An 18,663-nucleotide genomic window follows, 5' to 3' on the forward strand; every position below is an offset into this window, starting at 1 on the left:
TTCTTTTCTCTCCAGGTCTGTGAAGATGGAAGAAGGGGTCCATCATCTAGAAGCCTGACTTGGTGACGCTGGGAAACATCCTCCATCTCTTGGTAGCTGCTCCCCTGAAATACAGAACAAGACAAAAATGCTGAAGCCAAGTGGACTTAAAATCCCTGGCAGGCCAGGGAAGCACTCCAGCCCTGTGGGACGGACTTCCGGGACCGTTACAGCTGCTGTCACCACCAGCTCTAAGGAAGGTAAGAACTAGATTTGGTGGGCGGTGACCTAAACATGGGCAAGTTTTGGTTAAGAAATGGCCCAGGTCATCTGCCTTTAAAATCCCTCACTCCTGTTTCTCATGTTGACCGAGGAGGTTTACCCTGGATACTTATCAAAAGCAAATGGAGCGAGGGCCTTGTGTTGCCCTCTAGGAACTGATCTGCAAAGCAGACAGGCCCTGTTGCTGATGCCTGGGAAAAAAACCCCATAGTTAATTAAAACTTATAATGCTAAGAGCTGAAGAAACAGTCCCAGTCCTGTCCTGCTGCAGGTGTGTGAGCAGGATTAATTTAGTGATTGCATCTGGCTAAAGCACTTGGGAACACTGGATAAATAGCTCTTTTTCTCTCTGTGGAGCTTACAGATTTAAAGCCAATGGTATGTTTTTAATCGGAGCGTCATACAGTGGCTTCAATGATCGCAATGCAGTTTGACAAGATGTGAGGATATGTTTGAAGAAATGCTGGCTAGACAAGTAAAAGCACTGCTTGCACACAATTCAATGCTGATTTGCAGGACTGATGCCTTTAGCTTGTAGTAATGCAAGAGTGTGCTTGCAGTACCCGGGGTGGGAAGCTTTCTGACCCTTGCCTTCTGGAGAAGGCTGGGGTTTTGGTGATAATCTTGAGTCGATGCCACAGTTTTTGGCAGAGTCGTTGTTGTGCCCTACATGTGTTTTAGACATCTGTACTCCATAAAAGATGTACCGGTTTAGAATGACCAGGGTCAATGTATTGTATATGGAAAACCTTCACTGAGGCCTTCAACTTCCAGTTTGTGTTTTTCTTTCCTTGATTTACCACTTTTGGTTGTTAAGCAAATTAAGACAAATGATGGAGAGATGAAAGCTGCTTCTATTTTAAAACAATGGAATCAAAATTTGAGAAAAACCCCAGGCATGCGTGGGACGGAGGAGGGCTCTGTAGGGGCTGCCATGCCCTCTGCTGACAATCTTCTCACTATAGTGAGTTTTTTTTTTTCCACTGCATGGTTTAGTACTGCTCCACTTTAACCTTTTTGCTCCCTTGAGAGCTTTATTTTAAAATTGGAGACTGTCTAGCTCCTGGAGCATTCTGTAGCTGCAACTATTTTCTGTCTCTTTGGAAAAGAGTATCTTGGGGTACAAGGGTGCATTGAACTTGGCATAGCTGAGAAGCATCATCCTGCCATGGAAATGTGTGCAGGGCCTTCACTGAATAAGATCTGCTTTGCCATGGTAAAGTTAATTGGTCCAGGATGGTGCTATCTGAAAAATAAAGGAAGCCATGCAACAATAACTGTTGCGAGGGCAGCACAGGCATGTTATTTAAAACAATCTTTGTGAGGTTGTATAAATGTGTGTTTGTCTCTTGAACTCTTTGCAGTGCGAGCTGGGGTTTAGACAGCAACATTTGCATGGGCTTCTCGGACAAAGAGTCCCTCTCTGCTGAGTGACCCTGACTGTGACTCGCTTGCTATTTCATTGACACTAATTGATTCGGGGACTCTTTTGGCTGATGCTTCTGTTTCTGGCATCACCCTCCCAATGGTGCCACAGGATTGTAAAGACCTTGGAGTTTAACTTGCTTCTCTTCATGAGTGTAAAACTTGCCAGTCTGTCATCTCACTGGCTTGTGGACCAGATGCTCAGCAAGTATAAAGCAGTCTTGATGACAGTGGAGCATCACTGATTTCTGCCCGCTGAGGATTTGGTCCTCGCTGTTGTGTGAAGAAACTTTAAGGCAGACAACGCTGTCGTTGAGAGATGTGCACATTAGTAGGGTCACTTATTTAACTTTAGGATCTGTCTCTTGCAATCTGAGAAAGTGAAAAGCTTCCACGTGCCTGCTTAGCAGGGTGAATGCACAGTTGGGCAGCGGACATCCTCAGTGCAGCAGTCCCCCCTCCTCCCACTGTAGTGGTCTCCATGCCGTACGTCAGACTGATGTGTTAACCCCACGGGCTCGAATCTGATACCCTTTTTCCTGCTTAGCAACACATTTGTCTGTGAACGGTTTTGTTGACTTTCACAGTGATCCCCTTATGCTCAGTAGTATCTGAACTTGCCTCTAAAGAACAAAGTACAGGTATGGGGCAAAATGCACCTCTGGTGTTGTCCTTGATCTGTAGGTGCTTGAACAATGCCCTTGAGGCTGGTAATGATGTGATTCTGTGGTGTCTGTTTAGCTCCCAACTCTGGTTTGTTAATGTAGTCAACATTAAAATATGTCTTACCTCTGTGGCAGAGGTATAAGCTGCAATGTGTCTTGCTTTAAGGGTTTGACCATGTCTTGCTGTAAGGATTAGGCAGGGCAGGATGTCTATCTTCCCTTGGTAATTAATTGCATTAAACACATCCCAGCTTTCATCCTCTTCCTCCTCGGTGCGGTCAGCCCAGAGCTGTCCCAGTGTTAGACCTGCATTGGAGTGTGTGGTGCAGCATGAAAGGGCTTGACGACACGCAAGGGTATCTCTGCGTATGTCTGAAGAAACGGCTGGACCAGCGAAAGCACTGCTTGTACACGATTAAATGCTGATTTACAGGAGCGATGCCTTGAGCATGCAGTAATACCTGGAGTGTGCGGTGCAGCATGAATGATGACAACTGGCCCGATGCTCTGACACGACCATTCAGCTGAGCCTGGTGCTTGCTTACTGGAGCTTTTCTGTGCTGCTGTCTGCCGGAGCCATTCATCATGGTGATGAATGTGCCACCCAGGCAGGCTGAGCACTGGCAGAAAGCGGGCCTGGGCTCAGCTTGACCTCTGCATGGGACTGTTGGAAGCAAAGTTTTATTTCTCAAAAAAACCAAACAAACTTGTGTGGAGAGGTGGGGAATTCTGCACTTCTCTCTGGGGAAGGCGAGCAATGCCAGCACTTTGCAGGGGCTGCCTGTGGGCCGGGCAGGAAGGAGAGGGCTTGCTTGGTGATCTTGTGTCTGCATTACTGCTAGTTGCAGTTGTCTCTGGCATTGGACAGGTTATTGCTCCCACGTTGCTGCCACTTCTGCAGGCCACGCTAGCAGGCAGCTGAGGAAGATGCTTTCTGGCTCTAACTATCAAGCTGTCTAAATGGTTATGGTTGAGAGCAGTTCCTGGTGGGTACCAGGCGCATGCTGAGTAGGCAGCACTGCTAAGACTTGTGCTATGGCTTGGCCTCATGCTCCCAGTTACTCCCCTTTGCAGATTCCTACCTATGTGGACACATTGCAGCCCTGTCCCTCGTGTCTCCTAGCTTGGTGTGGAAGAATGGGACACGGAGGAGCCAGCTCACAAATATGTGACGTAAGCTGGCAATGCCATCTCCAAATGTTTCTGGAGCAGCAAGGAGGATTTCCCACTTGCACACTGGCTTGTTTCATGTTGTCTGGCAAAGAAGTGATCCGAGGAGGCCTGGTAGACAGTCCAAAAGGCATGAGCATCAATCTCAGTACGAGCTCCCAAGTCAGCCTTCGTTGCTTACCAAACTTGTGCATCTTGCAGGCCTGTTTTTTTTTTCCCTCTAGCCCCCTCCCAAAAGCACCTCCTTTTGCCTCCAGCATGTTAAGAGCTGTATGAGCAAATACGCAACAGTGATGAATGAGCCCATGCAACTCTCACAGCTGGGGGAACAGGTGAAGGCGTCTGGGAATGGACGCGTTCACATTTCACTTCCTCAAACCAGCAATAAAGTCACTTGGTGAGTGGGGGAAACCTCTCTTCCTACCGCATTCCCCTGTCAGCTGGCTGTGGGGCTCATTTACAAGGAATGTTACAGTCCAAAAGTCCTCTCGGGGATTAGAGAACTTTTGGGAAGAGACAGAAAGGGGAAAATGGGTCTGTTCAGAGCTCTGGTGGTGCTCAATGGAGATGGGCCCAGTCCAGCCCGCTGCATCCCAGCAGCCCTGAGCCTTGGGTATATTTAGAGTCCAAATTCAGAGTAGCTCTGAAAAAACAGCCGGGCCCAGCTGCAAACAAGTACGCAAATCCCCAAACACCCCCATGTTCTGGGGGGTCTGACATCTGGATCCAAACTGTTTGCAACTGGAGGCTAGCCGTACTGCCGGGAACTAGGTTGGTACTCGGGGCAGCACAGGAGAATTGTGCCTAATTTGTGTATAAATGCACATACGTTATCTTCAATGAAAATTTAATGCATGGAGCCATAGCACTTGCTTATGATTCTGTCCTCTTTGATAGATGTTTCTTGATGGCTTTGTTCATCAGCATGGAAAGCAAAACAACTCCCAGCATTCACGGAGCCATTAGGGAGGAATAGCCGACTTGGGCTCTGGCCTGGTAGAATAATTATTCTCTGTGGGTTGTACTGAAGGTTTTGTAAACCCGTGCGGCTCCAGGCTGGGGGTAACTGGATGCAGAGTTGTTTGCTTTTAGCTAATGGTTCCAGTTTCAGCTTAAGATGTTAGTAAAGGGGAGTCACCTTTATCTGACGTGAGAGTTCAGTGTCCCTTGTACAGTAGGCTACAGTCACAGTATATCTTAAGGATGTTAGGACCCACATCTCCTTTCTGACACATGTGCACTATGCAGCTCAAATAGCTGTTATACACTCAGATGCTAGGGTCAGAAGGGACTTCATCAGATCATCGAGTCCGACCCCCTGCCTAGGCAGGAAAGAGCGCTGGGGGTCAGATGACCCCGGACAGATGCCCATCCAGCCTTCTCTTAAAGACCCCCAAGGTAAGGGAGTCCGGACTTCGTGTGCAAATTACAGGGCAAAGTTTTGCGGCTTGTGGTTTGCTGGAGTCCAGACTAGAGGATTAAAGCGGCCCCTTCCACCCATAAATCTGCGAGTGAACAGAAAATCCTGTCGCCATCGGTGCTGTTTGGTTCCTTTCTATCGGGACGCTGAGCAAAGGGGCCAAAGACTGAATGAGACATGGAAACAACAGCCCCTGTTGTTCCTCTCAGGATAGTGAGAGGCACAGGAGTCACCTATACACATGCAGGGAGGTTGCTCCAACATGCTGCAATTACAGTGCGTCAGAGCAGGCTTGCTTAATCAAGTCTGCTGGAGTGTGGTAATTACTGCGCTCCAGTGGACTGCAGTGTCACGTGCATCAGCGTCCTTGTGCTGAAATATGATGGCAGGGGCACTTTTAACTAAAGCTGCTTTAGTTTGAAGTGCCCTGCTGCAATTTCTTAGCATAGGGACACTAATGCATGTGATGCTCTGGGCACTTTTAATTGGCACGGCTCTCAGCTGCGCTAATTGGAGCGCCTGCCACCCCAGCTTGACTCCTGGAGGCTGTCTGTAAATGCCCAGTGTCCCTGCCTGTGTTTTTTGGGCTTCATGGCTGTCCCTCCAGCACTTTCAGAAGCGTGAACTCAGTCTGCCCGCTGATCCCAGGGAAGGAAGCTGCGGCTGTAGGGGCTGGGATAGGTTGGGTTTCTTCTGGCTGCCGTAAAGACGGAGAAGTGTCATTTTAAAACCGCACAGCATGAATATTATAAGTGTGAACTTGTGACAAACTTTTGAGCCATCCGGGCAGGGGAAGGGCCTGTCTTGTCTCCTCCTGCTGACTTTCTACAAGTGCATCTGGCTTCTAGCTATTTAAAGCTTTATGCTCGTATTGATTCCATACTAAGGAGCCCATCGATGCCTGCATCAAAGTCCCATTAACATAAATGGGCTATGCATACGTGCATGCAGCCAGAGGAGACCAGCTCCCATTCCCTGTGTAACTTCTGCTGCGTGCTTCATCCTTGATGGGTAATCTTTTTGTTTCTCTCTCTCTCTTTGTGCAACAAGCTTAAGAACAATATTGTCAGAGCGTCTGGGCATGTAGCAGGGACAGCTAATTTCTGTTACTTCTGGGATTAGTAGCAATATGCTGGACAGAGGGAATGTGAGGCTTGAAGAATGTGCTCTTGATAAAGGAAGATGCTTGGGTAATAAGGAGCAATATCTGCTCTGGATCTGGATCTCTCCAAGGTAAGCACTGGTATTTTGGTTCACTGAGTGGGTGGGCCTATTTAGCATGCACTACTTCATTAGACTTTAAAAAACAAATGAGCTTAGAGGTTGCTTGGTAAATAGATTAGCCTATAAATCGTCAAAGAAAAGGGTTCCCAACAATCATGGAAGCTACTCAATTCCTGCCTAACCCCCAAGCAAAAGAAGCGAGATTGTGGTATCCCAGGCAGTTGATTCAGTGGGGTGGGCAGAAATAGCTAGTTCTTGCTTCCATCATAAAGGCTTTGTAGTTCCCGTGAATGTTTAATTTTGGATTTTGCGCGCACAGGCGACAGGAGAGGGAATAGACTCCTAGCTGAGGAGGCAGAAGTGGCCGCTGTTCCTAAAAAAACATTTGTCTTTGCTCCATGTTTCAGGAGCATCTACACTGTTGCCGCTCAGATTATTGCCCCCTGTCTGAGTCGTCTCATTTGTGCTTGCAGCATGCATTTGGCGACAATGATAGCAAATCTAATGCTGGTTCCTGTGAAGTTCGGTAGACCTTCTTTATCCCATCTCTCTTAATGGAAACAATGTCGGGGGCCCCGTTCTTCAGGCTATTTGGGATGTTTCTGTGGGAGGGAGTAGAGAAGCATCCCTGATCAAACCTCAGATGCTGCTGACTAACCGGGCATCAACTGGTTGTTTAATTCAGATTGTACTTCTATGCGTATCCATGTTTGTATTGAGCCATCTGCTAAAGGAAGTATTGAATACCAGCATGCTGTGAAGAATATGTTTACAAGGGTTTCACATGACTCAATAGGCCTATGGCATATTGGCATATTAACATGCATCTGTATATTGGACTCAAACCTTAAGACAGTTGCTTTCAACAGCCATTGCCTCACTCTGTTTAAAAAAAAAAAAATAGAAATATGTAGCTGAATAGTATGGTTTGAGTATTGTTTAAAGTGATAATTCTTCCCTTTTGGTGGGGCACAGGAGTTCAGTAATCTAGAGGGGATCTCTGTAGAGCTGTACTGTTGTATAATCAGTGCTGTCCTGCCCTTGTACCCCCCAAAAATAATTTACCCTCATATTTACACATGACACTATGCATTCCCCTTGTAACAGGGAAGTGTTTCCTCTGCCCTCAAATTCTGTGTTGGGGATTGTTGCATCTCTTTAAACAGCACGGTGCAGAAGGAGCTCTCTGCCTAGGTTTAGACTGAGAATTTGGCAGGGCACGGGTTAACTAACCATTCTTGCCGTTCAGATGATATTCCTATTTGGCAGTCTGGTTATTCCCTATTTAAATTGGGAAAAGGAGGCCTCAAAAGGGGAATTCATCAGGGTCACAAAGGTGGCAATGACAGGAGCAGAGGGAGACGCCAGAAAGAGTTTTCCGTTATTATGAGCGTGCCTCCCATGCGTTGCATTTAGGTCAGAGCATTGAGCATAAATCCAATAACTGATTGATGGTGGCGTTCTCATACGATTTTTGCCTAGCCGCCTCTAATCCCTGCTGGATATCCGGAAACTGAATGGTTTCTGGCACTGCTTAAAACCTTTTGACTAGTTAATTAGGAGTTGTATTCAGCTCGCGCCTCCAATTATGGGCCCCTCTGCCTGCACCTCCATGATCTGGAATATTGTTCATTTTATTTGTATGGAAGGGCACAACATCCACAGCTAGATCCCACTTCCACTTCCAGAGCGGTGCAAGGTGAGCGATTCTTTCATATTGCTTGGACTACTGAATCAGTTGTGATCCAGATAGTTCAAAATCACTGTCTCGAGACAACTGAGAATCTGGTTTAATTGTCTTACTTCCTAACTGCTCATAGAGAGATTGGATATTGCTGATCCTTTGAATTGAGCGTGCCCCAGTGCATTCATTACAGAAACAGATGCGTGCACACTCTGAAGGCGCATAGAGATCAGGCGCCCTCCTGCTCTCCCTGTCTGCAGCCTCCTCAAAAAAACAGTAGGGGAAGAAAATCCGCTTTCCGCAGCTGCTCAGTTTGCGGTGGCTTGAGCACAATGGACCAAATGCTGCTCACCTGCACTTGTGTAAATCTAGAACAACTTCACCGAGAGATGTAAATGAGAACAGAATTTGGTCCAGCATATTCTGTTTTAACTGTTAGCCACAACTGAGAGGCTGCATCCCAGCCCCCCTTTGACCCTGTCTGGTCTCTGATCCTTTGATTATAGGAAATGCCAAATAAAATCGGAGGCTTTGTCCCCAGCGTTCACTATTGACCTCAGGTTGGCAAAACCTACCGTATAACAGAATGAGCCAAAGGCGCCTCCCTGCTGCAACCCACTGTTACAAAACCAAACAGTTAAAAATCCCAAGTGAGTTTCCAAAAATCATGGATTTTAAGCATCATTTTTCTATTCTCTTTTATTTTGGACTTGAAACCTAAAAAAAAATTTTAAAAAATCTTAATACGCCAGTAACATGCTAATGTGTATAATGTCCTTGTCTTACATAGGGTCCAAACCTATGCCTGTAATCTGTGCATGTTAGTGTGAATACTATGCATCTTGGTAAATATTATAACCTAGAATTCATGCTTATTGAAAACTTCAGTACCTGGACATTTTAATAGTGCTGTATATCCCACAAATGTATTAACTACAATTTGTACATTTGGAAGTTTTCTGGCTTTTCTTGTGACTTGTTGTTTTGTCAGAAGGGCTAGAAACCATCAAATCATAGAAAATGAGGCTTGGAAGGGACCTCAGGAGGTCATCCAGTCCAACCCCATGCTCCAAGCAGGACCAGCCCCAACTACATCATCCCACCCAAGACTTTGTCTACGCAGTGATTTACATTAGAATTTAAAAATGAACTTTGGAAGCTGTAAATAAATAAATAAATAACATTCCCACCTGTCTAACTCCCCTTTTTAGCACCAAGATTAAGGAAAAACTGTCTCTGGACCCCAGTGTATTTCTAAGGCTAGTAAGGCCCATATAAGTATCAAAACCGATCATTTTAGACTTTGAAGGAGTGGCATAATAAGGGATTAATTGTGAAAACAAGCTTCCCAGAAAGAGTGCGATTTGCAGGGCTTGCTGTTCAAGGTAAGTGAAAGGAACTGATAAATAAAACAAAGTTCCCTGTACAACTACGTATACTTGAGAGAGCTGCTGCATCCAGGTTTGGCTTGAATAGTTCCGTTAGGGAGAGGGATAGAGGGTCCAGGAGGAAAATCAGAAGGCCTTGTATGCAGCGCTTACTGTTGTGCAGTACATGCTTTTCGTTGTGTATTTGCGTGATGGTATATAGCTCGGGCATTAAAGCATTTTTGGTTTGGGAGACCTGTTTTTGATGTGAATATCTCTGTTCTTGCTGAAAGCGTTGTGTTTTTTTTAAATCTGGTTTGGGTTTTTGTAAAAGATTAAGCATCTATAAATAGGCAATTTGGCTTGTCTGCAGTAGTCTGTTTTAGTGCACAGCTTGTTACCTCTTGTATTGAATTGAATTGAACACTTAACTGTTTTTAAACCAGGTATTTGGAATAAACCTGATGAGGCTGAATGCATTTTAATCTCCCTTTTGGAAAATCCCTTTTTTTAATAGATTAAGAAAAATAACAGCAGAATAACAAAGCTGCGTCTGAGGCTCTGAATCAGTTCGTGGCCAGTTTTTATCTTGTGTTAATTTTAGGAAGAGGTATGGACTGAGCTATCTGTGCCCACAAGTGCTGAGTACATGGGGGCCCAAGGATCCTGGCCCCCTTGGGAAGAGAGCTGTTGGGGCCCAAACCTGAGGAAAATTTAAGTAATATTTCTATACTATTGTCTGTTGTAAAAGAGGAATTCAGTTATGTTGAGCATACTGGATGTAAGGTGATGTGCTTAGGCAGGATGACCTGAGGCCCTGAGCTATTACCAGGGATTTGGGTTTTCCGCTTGCTGCAGAAAAAAGTGGATTTTTCTCCATTTTAATGGAGAAAAACGTGGGACATATGGTGGGTTTCCACTGGCAGACTTTCAGCCTGCAAGGGGCTGCAAGGGGCTGGGAGGAGCTGGGAGGATGCACATGCACATGCACATGCACATGCACATGCACATGCACATGCACATGCACATGCACATGCACATGCACATGCACATGCACATGCACATGCACATGCACATGCACATGCACATGCACACCAAGCAGCAGTGAAGGGCAACTCCCTCCAGGTAAATCTGCGGTGGTAGGAGTAGGAGAAGGGGCAGACATGATGTCAGGGGAGCGAAGGACCACAGGCGATGTGGTGGAGAGGGGCAAGGGGGCCAAGGCGACGTAGTATGGGGGGGAGCATGCTCTCCAAGATTTTTGTGCCCGTAGAGGGGCACAGGGCGGCAGCTGGACCCGAACAGCTCCAGGCAAGAGCTACCTCTGCAGCCCAGCAGGCTGAACCAGTGCAGGAGGGAGCACTGAGCTGCCAAGTTGAGGCACAGCAGTGGCATGGAGTTGTCCCTTCTGCTGCCAGGTGGGCAAGGGGTGCCTCATTTTGGCAGCCATAACGGTGCAACACTCCCTCCCACGCTGGGTCTTGCCCGCTAGGATGCAGAGGTGGCTCCTGTCCAGAGCTGGTCCATCCCTGCTGCAGCCCCACACCCTACTTTGGGTGCAGAAATCTCAGGGGGCATTTTCTCCCCAACCCCCTCTGCTGCCTCCTGTGCCCCCTCCCATCCTCTCCCGCACGTCATCTGTGCCCACCCCCCATTCCCCACACACTGGGGGGCAGGGGGCACATGTCCATCATCTTACCTCTCCCCCTGGCAAAAATAAAAGTTGGCACCTATGTCTGTGTCTACTTAAATAGAGAAATAAAGATCTGTGGGGCAGTTAATTGAAACTGCAATTCAGTACAGCTGAGGCACAGGCATGGTATAGAAACTTCCTTGGTAATTATTGGGAAGTTGACGGAGATATCCTGCAATGCCTTTTGCTTCACTGTCCAAGGGTGCTGGACTAGAAAGCGGCCCAAAGACTCTCTGTATGGAGTTATAGGGTCCTAGTGAGGTCAGGCTGGAAGGGACCTCCAGAGGTCATCTAATCCAACCCCCTGCCTGACACGGGATCATCCCTATCCAAGCCATCTCATACAAACCTGTCGCAACCTGCCATGGGTAAAGAAGGGGGGACCTGCTCAGCAAGAGCATTGGCACACCCAAGCCCCAGTCCCCAACCTTGGCTGCAGCCAATACACAGTGCTGCTGAGAGAGGCTTAAAAAACCCCAAACCCTGACAAATGTAGCCGCTTGGGGCGGTGGGGGGGCATGGAGTCCCCTCCTGGCCCCATGTGGCAACCAGCAAATCCCAGAGGGTAGCAGCTCAACAAGTGTCACATTCTGCACGTGGTGAAACAACGCGGGCAGTATGGACACTGCCGTTGGCACTGATGCCAGTGCTAGCCCAGTGATTCAATTAACAATGGCCCGGCTCTCTACCATCTCACAGGATTGTTAGTTTACTCGAAAAACAAATCTTTCAGTGCACAGAACGGGATCCAAAAACGCACGTTGTGTTGCTTCAGGGATGGACTTGGTAGCTGTGTTAGTCTGTGTTGTTTAAATTGTGGTGCTTCTTCCTTTGATGGGGCTTCACCTCTGCCACTGGTATTGGTGCAAGTGTGCTTCGAGAGGGTACGAAGCAGCTCCCAGGCTGAGCAGATGGGTTGCCAAGATTTCTCCGCTTACTTTCAAGGTGAGAGGGACCGTATCGCCAAGAAAAGCAATAGTAAAGGAATCCACGTGACTTGTTCACGTGCAGAACCTTAGGCTTCCAGTCCTAAAAGGTCCAGCTGTTTCTTCAACCACTGTCACTTACTGTTTCGGTTCATTTTGGGGAACCACATGAGCGACGGCTCCAGCCTGGGGGAAGAGCTGGTGCTCTTCCTCGCTTGTCTGCGGGGCCCGCGTGGGTCTGTCCCTCCATGTCCAGCACTTGCTTCTGTCTAATGGCATGTCAGTGGAAAGGCTCCATTGTCTTCAGTGCAAAGCGCTCACAACCCCGGGTGCTCGGCACCACCCCAGAGGTTATCGGGACTGGTTCCTGGGTGACACTTGCTCTGCGCCGCTCTTCCTTCTCTGTCAAGTCCCAGGGGTGGTGTTGAGGCTTAAATAACGAGCACTTAACTAACAGGAGCCCAAAGTTTGTGCTTGTACTGAACCTTTCATGGCTACTCCTCTTGCCTGTTGGCCCATGGGGGTGAATCATCTGTGTAGTTATTGATGCTAGGAAGGAGCTGCCAGAAGAGCTGGTTTTGTCTATGCTGCTGCTGGACTGCACAAGGGAGCCCTGCAGAGAAGCACAGCCTTGCTGCTGCACGCTCGTCCTCCAGGAGGAGATCCAGCCTACTAGAGGTTACACATCCTTGTGAAGGACCTTGGTGTACATCAGCTAAATCTATTTCAGGAAAATGCAGGAAGATCCTCCCAAGGGAGGCAGTGTATCTGCTCGTAGAGCTGGATGCATACCGTGAAGCAGAGACGCATGCACGGCATTGCTCGAGTCTGTTTTTCAGTGGGTAGCTCGTGCAGGTTGGGTGTGATGTGTTTTGCGGTGGCACTCCCTGGCTTGGTCTGAATACAGTGAGGAGTGTTGTGGGAATGCTACGGTCCTTTGATCTCTTGCCTCTTACTGGTACCCAGTGTATTTAAGGTGTGGGGAGAGCCCATGGTTTTGCTCTGAGGAAGCATGGTGCAGAGGGCATTCACCCGGGAGTTGTATGGTTTTTGTTCTTATCCTGGCCCTGCTACTGACCTACCGGGTTGATTGTTAATGGTAGGCATGTGCCGCGCAACTCCTGGAAAGATGTAAGCTTGACCAGCCATGTAGAGAGGAATAATTCAGTCGTTAGTACAGCTTCTGCCAGGCTGAAATTCTTTCCTCTCACTTGCATAGCTCCTGCCAGGAGAGTTTACTCGACATCTGTCCCTGCCACTGAAGTGCATAAAATGGAGCGGGACTTGCCTGTGCTCCAGTTTGAGCATCTGGTAGGAGAAACTTAAATCTTGTTACGGAGCGCAGGGTTGAAAAGTGACAGCGCTCTGTCCTCCGTCCCAAGGTCCTCCCACCATCAACTATGCAGTAACACCAAAATATTTGATACTGCTGTCATTTTACCTGCCCATTAGTAGGGTCCAGTGTCAGCAGACCACGGCGAGGTTTGGGGTGGTTTATGCCTCTTGGAGCTATTGTTTTAGGCTGCAATTCCAGCCTCGGGTAGACGGCAGTGCATTGATGATACTTGGCAGCTTCACTTCACAGCCCTAAGGCCTAGAAATTCGTCAGTATGACCCTCCCCACCCTCATTCTTATCTTTGGGCTAATTTTACCTGCTCCATCTGCCTGGCTGAAGTTGGAAACAACAGCTGCTAGGAATAAACACAGACTTTTCTTCCCAGTCCTGCTTTTGCTTTGCTCTGCATCCCTCCTGCTGTGTCCCGTCTTGGGCTAGGATGGCTCGGCCCAGCAGGCTGTAATGCAACATTTTTAGATTGGTTAACGTTTTATGTACAGACATACAAGCATTTTTAGATTAGTTAATGTTTCGCAGGGCTTGCTCTTAATAAATAGCCCTGACATGGAGCCGGGCCTCTGACATTGATCAGTGAGGCTGTGGTGTGGGGCTAGGAGGAGGTGGTATTTCAAGTTCTTGTTTAATTTCTGGTCTATTGAAAACAAGAAGGAAGCAAAACCCTTGTCCAAATGGAAGAAAACCAAGACCTGATGGAGGGGAAAAATGGGAGTGGTTTCTAGGCTGCTTAACTCCGAGGCTGTAAGAAAAGGGATCGCGTATAGTGAAGCAGTGGAGACCTATTCACATTGGAGTATTTTTGTGGGCTTAATACTTATGTCAGTCCAATGCCCATTATACCTATATGTTGCAGCTTGCTCTACTGACTTGAGGTTAGCACATGCATATGGGCATTTAACACCGAGTAGTAAACATGCTCTAAGGGAGATCCCACTCACGTATGACCTGAATTTCCTCTCTGTGATGCTTGATAAAAAGAACTATCTTTTTTTTACAAGTACCATGTGTATAACCTTGTTAAACTGCTCTGTCTTGCTATTTTTGCTTTAAATCCTATGTGTAATTTAACCCTTTCCCCCTTCACTCAAAGACCCCCAAAGTTACCCCCGTCCTTCCAAGACGCAGCCCACCATTAGAGAAATGCTAGGTCAGTTTATGCGCCGCGTGGGCTGAAATGATGTGCTTCATATTCCATTGTGTTTTTGTGTCAGCCTTAGCTGGAAAAGGACGGTTAGCATCGTGCCAGGAACAGCCCTTTTTGTAAAGGATTAAGGGATTCCACCCACGGGAAGTTCGCTTATCGCTGTGCAAAACTACTGGGCACAGGTGAGACTTAAGGCAGAGGGCTGGCTCTGCGGCTTGTCCATTTGGTAGGACCTTCCGACAGCTGAAACGTGCTCCCGGTTTGATGCCTTTATGTATTGTGTGAAGTCTCTTGGGAGGGAGGAATGTCGAATGCTGTGTCAGCTGCCTGGCTTTGCTGAAACAAAGGACAAAACAGGACTGTATGCTTCAGCCGCTCTGCTCGCCCTGTGGAGGGCTGGAGCCAAACATCTTGTGGTAGCTCGGCTGCCATGCAATGTGGCTGCGGTGCCCATGGAAAGAGTTGGGTTGATTAGACTCTGATCTTGCTCTGTACTAATGTCTTCGCTACGCTTTAAAGAGCAGCACTTAAGAGATCAAATTTAAGTGGAAGTGTTGGCACTCCCAGCACTGTGCTGGAAATTGTTTAGAAAGCTTCTGTCCTCAGCTGGACCTAAGCGCAGCTGTGCGCTGCTTCCAGGGCTCCCTGCTCCGCGTGGGATCGTGCTCTTGGATTAGGGATGGGAGTTGAACTTCTTTCTGGAGCCTGGGACTCTTTTCACTGGCACGAGTGATGGTGGGGGAAGTGAACGTGGGGATTAGAGTATAGCGAAGCCCAGGTGTGCTGTATATTGTGCAACTCCTTGTAGGACAGAGGCAAAATTCAATTTCCTTGTTATTATTTCAATGGCTGTTTGGGTCCATGGGAATGAGGGATCATCTTGCATGCAACAGGTGGTTGGTTGGGGGGTTGTTTTTTTTCCAGACATAGGAACTTGTTCAACACGAACACTGGAAAGTGAATATAGGATGGATGAAGCTTTGTATTTAAAGGGTGTACCCGTGCTGACCGTGTTTTCTTAAGTGCCATTGTATAATGGCTGTGGGAGAATAGAAATGCAACAAGTGTGTCCTGGCCCCAGCAAGCTTGAGAATGAAAATATTAATAATGGGGACTCTAGCTGCCTGTAAAGATTTATGGTAGAGAGTGATTGAAACTGCCAGGGGACCCTCTAGTCCTTAAGATGCCTGCAAACTAGAACTGGACCATGCTGAACTCGACACATCTCCGTGCTCACTGAGCATTGCGGTATATCTTTGACACACAGCAGCCATTATTCCAGCATTGGGCTAATTCAGTTATAAAGATTAGCATGATTTTTTTTTAAAGCTATCATAATGATAGTCCATGCCAAACCATCCCTCATGACAGCTGGGTGTTGCAGAGCTCTGAGTGGTGTGCTGCACACAGCATGGTCCACAAAGGTATAATGAAATATTGATTGCTGCTGTTTGCATAGTTTCAGGGCTAGGTCCCTGCTGTGCTCCATGCTGCAGCTAGGGTTCCTGAGAGCTGGATTTGACTAACGAATATACATGTCCAATGAAAATACGTCTTGGATGTTTGGTTCATCCTCCAAAGAGACGATGGGTTTATTATCAATGCAATGTGCGTTTGAGTGTCATTCCTGACCTGACTCCCATCCATACCTGCATTTCTAGCCCAAGTTTAGGTTGGACCTTAAACGGGAGACCTTTGGGGAGTGTGGGTCGAAGCCAGAATTTTGCTGGCCTTGAGCTGGCAATGCCATGGGATTGCAGTGAAGCCCAGGCTCCTCCTTGAGTGAATAGCACTCCTCAGCTGGTGATCCTGTCACTCAGGGAGTGCTTCCCCATGTGTCTCCTGTCATGCTGGATTACCTGGAGTGGAGTGATGTAAGCTCATGTTTGCAGCAAAGACTAGGCCGAGACTTTCCTGCAGAGGACATTGTCCAGCATTGCCCAAAGTGCTGAAGGACAGGAGGAATGGGGCTCTTCTCCAGGTACCTTCAGGGTAAAGGTAAAGCAGCCTGGCTGTGTAGCACCTGAACATGCAGGGGGGTAAGAAAGGGTCTTTATCTCCAGTATATAGACCAAGCACTGAGGTATGGGGAGGTTGTTTTTGGGTTTGTTTGTTTTTTGTTTTGTTTTGTTTTTTTTTACAACTTGGACTCTTTAATGCATATGCGACACCCTTTACCACTGCTTGCTGTCTTGGTAAAGTTCATTACTGAAAACAGATATTTCTTTTCAAGATGCTCATGAGACTGTTCTTCTCTTTGTGCTGGCGTGGGCCAGCTTACTGTCTGGGAAAGCATTTTCAAATGTCTCATTAAAGGTCACAGTCTCCTCTCTCAAATCATTTTACTGAAAGCAGTTGTCGTCTTTATTGCTTTGATACCCACCATCCTCCTGTCAACCTGTGGGACGCTTGTGGCCTGGGAAATCCTTTGGCGTGGGGGGAAGGAGGAGGATGCACATGCACACATGTGCTAGATTTTTTTTCACCTGTGCTGATTTTGAAAATGTGACTGTTTGCATTATGAGGAACATCTATTTCTTTTTTTGGGTTTAGGTTTTGTGGCAAATATCTGGTACGGTCATGCTGCCTGGTACCCTGGAGCACCAAACCCATCTTGCACATTTTACACATGGATATGAAGTGAGCTCTTTAGTAACACCTTCTGCCTCTAGCTTTACACAGCTAATAGTGTTTGGTTTAGTTAAATGCAACTCTCAGTACTCGTATTCACTGTAAGCATGTCCCCCCCAGTTGCTGTTATTCCTCATGTGTCTGTGTGGGATATTGCCATACCTACTGAAAAGACTGGGGGTTGTTTGGAAGTTTTCGCACTGCTCTAGCATGCGTTGCATGACCCCGTTTGAATAGGAGGAGGAAATCATCTTGAAACTTTACCCAAAGCTGTAATAAGTAATGATTGGTCTACTTGAGGCGTTTTACCAGCATAGCTATAATGGGATAGGCTGTTTTGGAAGAGCTCCGCACGTATTGGACCACATGCTTGAGGCGCATAAGTGCTTTGGAGTGACCAACCTCTGCAGAAGGCTTAGGATGTGATGTAGGTTGCATTATCCTAAGTTACACTGATAACAAATGCAAATGCCAAGGTGTGTTAACCTGAGCCTGGACAAGCATGGGATTCATAGCCTAGATTTAGTTGACTGCACACTATGTAATAAGTAACTGGTTAGTTTTTTCTCTAGTCTGTCTCTCTGGTTCATTATATGCTTTGCATGCTTGCAGTAGAAATGTCTTCCCATTCCTTCCTTTCCAACCCACCTTACTGATTTTCTTTTTTCAGTATTAAGGAGCTCATGTTGCCAGTAGAGGAGGTAGATGGTAGAAGTGAACCAGTTCTTGCGCTTATCAAGATTGGGAAAAGGGGATACAGGAGTTACTTTACAAGTACACGGAAGTCTAGATAAACAGCCACTGGTGAAAAGGTTAGGTAGGTTTTTTTTAGTTGGTTGGTTTTGTTGTTTGGTTGTCGTCCTTTCCCCCTCCCCCAAGGTCTTGGGAAGACTTACAGTCTAAACGTACAATTGTAAAAACACAAACTAAAACTACACCATCATCATAGCGGCATCAAAAAGACGTGCAAACCCTCGCCTGCATCCTCCCACAAACCACACACTGTGTACGGCTTGGATAAAGCTGAGTAACTGGTACAAATAACGTAAGCCAAAGATCCGTCTTCAGTCGCCTAACTTTTAACAGTAGTTCATACTTCCCTCTCCTCCTAGGGGATGCTCAAGTTGCTTTCTGTGCAGTTATACTGGTTGCAGTTATATTTCAGATGTGTATAAAACATTGAAAAGCCTCTATCCATATGTTCTAGGCAAATGTGGCATAACTTTAAAAGACCAACAAGGTCCAGCAGTGCAAGGCAGTGTGCCTGTGAGGTGCAGATACCCTACTCGATCTAAAGATTGAAAGGATCTAGTGGCTGGTTACAGACTAGTCAGAGGGGACCAGCAGTCATTGGCGGGGTGGGGGGTCCCCATTCCCCCGAGCACTGGCAGGAGTAACAGCCACAAGCTGGCAGAGGGTAGATTCAGACTAGACATCAGGAGGTGCTACTTCATGGTCAGGGCGGCTAGGATCTGGGACCAACTTCCAAGTGAAGCGGTGCTGGCTCCTACCCTGGGCGTCTTTAAGACAAGGCTTGACAATCACCTTGCTGGCATTGCTTGACCCCAGTACTCTTTCCTGCCACGGCAGGGGGTCGGACTCGATGACCTGCTCAGGCCCCTTCCGGCCCGACCAACTATGAAACTACTATGTATATTGTTCCAGAATAAAGCAACTTGTGGAGCAATTGTCGTAGAA

General features: G+C 47.2%; 1 protein-coding gene across 3 annotated transcripts in view; it reads left to right on the top strand.

Annotated features, from left to right (window-relative positions):
* The window catches only part of CLIP2 (CAP-Gly domain containing linker protein 2), a 112,009-nt gene that overhangs the window by 20,864 nt on the left and 72,482 nt on the right, over window positions 1–18,663 (top strand). For all 3 annotated transcript variants that reach the window (XM_090025178.1, XM_090025180.1, XM_090025179.1), the window contains exon 2: window positions 16–239. In XM_090025178.1, the coding sequence (XP_089881304.1) occupies window positions 128–239 (112 nt within the window). In that variant the 5' untranslated portion in view covers window positions 16–127. The remainder of the gene's footprint in view (window positions 1–15; window positions 240–18,663) is intronic.

This window comes from Crocodylus siamensis, chromosome 13 (assembly GCF_052110815.1).
Source record: "Crocodylus siamensis isolate JL-2025a chromosome 13, ASM5211081v1, whole genome shotgun sequence".
In the NCBI taxonomy this organism is placed as follows: Eukaryota; Metazoa; Chordata; order Crocodylia; family Crocodylidae; genus Crocodylus; species Crocodylus siamensis.